Raw genomic sequence first — 5,000 nt, forward strand, 5'->3', positions numbered from 1 at the left:
GCTGCACTTTGATTTAGGACACAGTTTGATCCTTAACATGGAGAGAGGGGTGAGGAAGATGAGAAAGGTGAGGAAGGTGTCTGCTCCTTTCTTTCTGTCAGTCGTACTTTCTCATGGATTTACTGTTTTGGTTTTAAATAACCAACATACAGAAATGGATCAAACAGAACCTGATGTTGCTGCTCACAGGTTGTGGTGGCCATGGCCTGTAGGTGGCGCTCTGCCAGCTGATGCTCCATTTAGATCAGCACGTCGATCAGAAAACCATTTAGTTTAACCTTCATCTGAATCCAGACGGCCCATCACACAAACGCTCTTCCTGCTACTTCCAGATCAAACCCAAAAATAAAAGGAGCGACTAATCGATCTCCCCCGAAGAGAATGATCAATCAATAACGCCATCAGCATCGACCAATAACACGATCAGCATCGATCAATAACACGATCAGCATCGATCAATAACATGATCTACGCTGACAATTGAGCACAAAAACTGAAGGCGGTGAGAAGCCATTAGCTTAGCTTAGCACAAAGACTGGGAGCAGGGGGAACCAGTTAGCCTAGCTTATCTTAGCCGTTAGCTAAAGATTCTGTTACATTTCCCAAAGAATAGAAGCTCGTTTCTCATGAAAATGACTTGGAGGCAAAAGTTGAACATCAATCAGAAATGAAGCATTTTACCTCCAAAGTCATGAAGTAAACACAGCAGGGAGTCGTTCTTCTTCTTCTTCTTCTTCTTCTTCTCTCATGTTTCATCTTTAACTTTCCACTTCTAAATGTTTCCAGACCAAAGTGGTGACAAAGTTTGTAATCATGACTAACTTTACTGTGTGTGTGATGAAATCAGCTGCTTGAATAATAAACCCTTCTTCATCCTTCAGAGGCTCAGCGCTTCTTCTTACCTTGCAGCTGCTTGAATCTCCCCTCCAGCTGGTTGTAGTTGAAGGCAGCTTGACCTGTGAACCCGGGGCAGGGGCTGGGCCCCCGGACCGGACTGGGCCCGGGGCTGCCGGGGGCCTGAGACGGCCCGGGGCCCCCGGACGACGGGGACGGGGGGCCCCCGTAATCTGAGGCCGGGGAGAGCGGACCGGAGAGACCCGGGGAGGTCTGGAGCTCCATGACGACGGTCCAAAGAGGACGTGGAAGAGACAGGAAGGAAGTCCAGAGTTTCCAGGAAAATGAGACCCGAATCAGTCAAAGTGGAGACGTGAAGAGTGAAGAAGTTCATCAAGCCTGAGTCTCCATGAGGTCAGTGGAAGACTCACAACTCTTCCTCAGGTGTGGAGGAGTGGGCGAGAGACTCTCTCTCTCTCTGCGTGTGTGTGTCTGTGTGTGTGTGGGACGAGTCGCTGGCTCAGCACACACACTCCATCCATCCCTCTATTCTGTGGATCCACACCATCCTCCCTTCATCCCCCCATCCAGGAATCCAGACGTCCTCCTCTCAGACAGCAAGGAAAGACGGAATAATGAAGACGAGCAGCGAAGCAAAGGAGGCGCAGGAAGGAGAGAGCAGGGAGAGAGAGAGAGAGAGAGAGAGAGAGAGAGAGAGAGAATGAAAGCCTCCGCTGAGCAGAGCCTCGATTGTGTGAAAACTGAAACACCTTTCAGACAGACGGAGAGGGGGAGGGGCCGCCACACACACACACACACACAGCCCGCCCACCAGCCAATCACAGACCAGGGTTTCAACAGTGACATCATAGAACAGTTAGCATGAGGGGGCGGAGAAGGAGGAGGACCCAGAGAGATACAGAGAGAGAGAGAGAGAGACAGAGACAGAGAGAGAGAGAGAGAGAGACAGAGAGAGAGAGAGAGAGACAGAGAGAGAGAGAGAGAGAGACAGAGAGAGAGCGATAACACATCCATCAACCTTGTGTGTGTGTGTGTGTGTGTGTGTGTGTCTCTAATATTAGATCGTGTTCCTGCCAACACTTCCTGTTTGATGAACTCTAAGAACTTCATTGTTCATGTCATAGATGAAAACATAAATAAACCTTTACACACATTTAGTTTCCCCTCCTTCACTGAATCCAGGTCCACTTTTGATCTCAAGCAGAGGAGACAAACTTTACAGGTCAAAGGTCACAAACAGAGAGCCAAGTGAGAACAGCAGGAGTCCAGAGCAGAGTTAGAGCGTCACAGAGCGTCACGCCGCGTTTCCTGCCATCAGCTGCTCTCCTCGTGCGTCGGCCCCTCAGGGCCTCAGACCAACCAGACCAGAGCCAGAACCTCAGGGCCAAACCCACACTGGGCCTCTTTCATCTGCTGATGGAGTAAATATCATCACACTCATGCTCCTTTAAAGTGATAAACTGCTGCAGCGCCACCTTCAGGACACCTCACGTCTAAAAGCTCCTCCACACACACACACACACACAGAGGAGAAACAACCACATGGATCCATCAGGGTCCATTCAAAGACCTGCAGACCTGAAGAGAAGAAGAAGAACATCTACACAGGACCTGGATCAGTAGGACGTGGGTCAGTAGGTTCTGGATCAGTAGGACGTGGGTCAGTAGGTTCTGGATCAGTAGGGTCTGGATCAGTAGGACCTGGATCAGTAGGATCTGGATCAGTAGGGTCTGGATCAGTAGGATCAGGTTCTGGTGGTCCCTCAGTCCTCTTCAGATAGGAGCTCTGTGTCTCCAGGCAGAGCCGAGTGTCTAGCAGAGCTACAAACATCAACCAGCAGCATCATGGAGCTGAGATGAAGCTGAGTCAGTCTGAATGGATCTGCATCAGAACTGATAGAGCTCAGTCAGGTTAGATTGGTTGAACTCTGATAGTTCTTTGTTGTTTCTTTTGTGTTTATTGATTCATTTCCATTCACTTCCATTGATGAGCCGTTCCCCTGTTTGAGCCGGTGATGCGTTCAGGGTACAAACTTGTGTCGGTTCTGTGGTGAATTTCACACTGACGCTTGGCCTCGCCTCCGCACAGCACAAAGACATTCCTCTGAGGTCAGGGGTCACCGTGGCAACAACAGGCCGCACTGCACTGCAGACACGACGGCCCGACAGAGTCAGAACGTGAACGCATCCAAAACATGAAGATGATAACAGACAGCTAAGGTCTTCATCAATCAATCCATCTGATGTGAAAGTGTACAGACACATAGAAACAGACAAACAAAAAGGAAGAAGAAGACAACAGGAAGCTTTCGTACTTTCACTTCACTTTCACACTTATTAAAAAAAACACACACACATACCCAGCATTCCTTCATCTTGTCTTTAGGGCACACACACCCCTCTGTGTGTGTGTGTGTGTGTGTGTGTGTCTCTGTGTGTGTGTGTGTGTGTGTGTCTGGTTCTCTTCTGGACAAACTGCACAGGATCACAAACCAATCACATTATGAGTGGTGAGGTTGTAAATTAAAATCATCTATTTCCTGTTGACTGATAAGTAGTGAGCTTACAATACAAAGCCAGAGTCACAAGCAACACAACTGATCAATGTGTGATATGATGTCATCATCACAGAGCCTGAGGTCGCCTGCAGCTGTGCGACAGAATCACTGAGCTCAGGCTCAGAACTTATCAAGTACCAGACCTGCTGTGCTGAGCTACACTCACACACACACACACACACACACACACACACACACACATCAGGCTCACAACTTATCAATCAACCACCCACTCCTGTCCCCTCCTGTAAGCAGATCTGTCTTTATTGCCATGGTGACCGCTGGTTTTGTGTTTCCCAGGCTATCATATGGAGGCGTAACACACACCTGACTTCACCTGCACACACACACACACACACACACACACACACACTGAGTACCAGGAAAACTACAACCAATACAACTACAACTACCACATGTAATGACCTGTGTGATCTCCAGCTGACCTGTTTATCTCTGACGTATTTAGTTCCTAAAGCATTCGATTTAGAGGAGCAGCAGTATTTTGAAATCAATCCTCTGACACACGTGGAGCTGAAGTGATGAGTTTAGATGTTTCAGTCAGAACTCAGCAGCAGCACAAACATGAGTCTGACCTGTGAGTGATGAAGGCAGGAACTCCTTCATCTGAGTCTCACTTGGTGTTTAAGATGATGGTTGTAATGACATGTGAGCTCACGTTTAGCTTTTCTTCCTTGGCACAGAAGATAATGATCTCAGTTTTGTTCTAGATTGGTTGAAGTAGATTGAAGCCCATCCAGTCACTGAGGTGTCCCACATGCTGGCTCTATAGGGGACAGAGTGTTTGTCTGCAGTTCATTCATGTAGTTTGGCCTGTTGGGAGCAGGTAGAGGTTGAGAAGAGGCCCAGGATCGATCCTTGGGGGACTCCACACATCACGGCGGTTAGCTCAGTTACATAGTTGCCAATGGAAACAAAATAGTTCCTGTCTTGGAAATTTGTGCCGTAAAGTCCAAGTTTCCAAACGTTGCGTCTGCACTGAGCGGTCAGCTGTGTGTCCGTCAGGTCTCTGGGTGCTGTGGAGCCGGACTGGATGATGTCATAGGACTGTGTGTCAGTGACTGATCTGATTGTTACACCACCAGCAGCTAATAGAGCTATTAGTATGATACTTGTAGTTATTAGAGTCATAACTTTATTAAATCTAATATCTACAGTTACTTTTATTATTACTTCTCAAACGGCTGCTTCTACTGCACACACACACACACACACACACACACACACACACACACACACACACACACACACACACACACACACTTAGCCCATGTCTTCCGGCCTGCTGAGCTCAGCAGGAGGAGGAAGAAACACTGAGGTCACAGGTCAAACTGAAGTATTTGTTGTGTTTGAATGCATTCAGCAGTTTGAATGAACGACTTCACTGCTCTGACGTAAACACAACACTTTCATAGTTTAAGCAAACGACTCGAGTACTTTGAACTAAGCAACTGAGCAGGAGACTCAAGCTCCGCCTTCTCCCTTTTAACAAGCCTACATCGCTTACACACACACACACACCGCACACACACACACAGTCCTGCATATTTAACAGGAGTGTGAATT

General features: G+C 47.9%; 1 protein-coding gene across 2 annotated transcripts in view; it reads right to left on the reverse strand.

Moving 5' to 3' along the window:
• LOC142988211 (spectrin beta chain, non-erythrocytic 1-like) overlaps window positions 1-5,000 on the reverse strand; it is a 45,389-nt gene that overhangs the window by 30,426 nt on the left and 9,963 nt on the right. The window contains exon 1 of one of the 2 annotated variants that reach the window (XM_076137296.1): window positions 903-1,598. The exons of the other annotated variant lie outside the window; for it this stretch is intronic. Coding sequence (XP_075993411.1) covers window positions 903-1,119 — 217 coding nt within the window. The 5' untranslated portion in view covers window positions 1,120-1,598. Of the gene's footprint in view, window positions 1-902; window positions 1,599-5,000 lie in introns of those variants that run through there. 2 annotated transcript variants of the gene reach the window in all.

The sequence above is a fragment of the Genypterus blacodes genome, unplaced genomic scaffold, assembly GCF_046128005.1.
Source record: "Genypterus blacodes isolate CSIRO-AG114 ecotype Tasmania unplaced genomic scaffold, CSIRO-AGI_Gbla_v1 ptg000302l_1, whole genome shotgun sequence".
In the NCBI taxonomy this organism is placed as follows: Eukaryota; Metazoa; Chordata; class Actinopteri; order Ophidiiformes; family Ophidiidae; genus Genypterus; species Genypterus blacodes.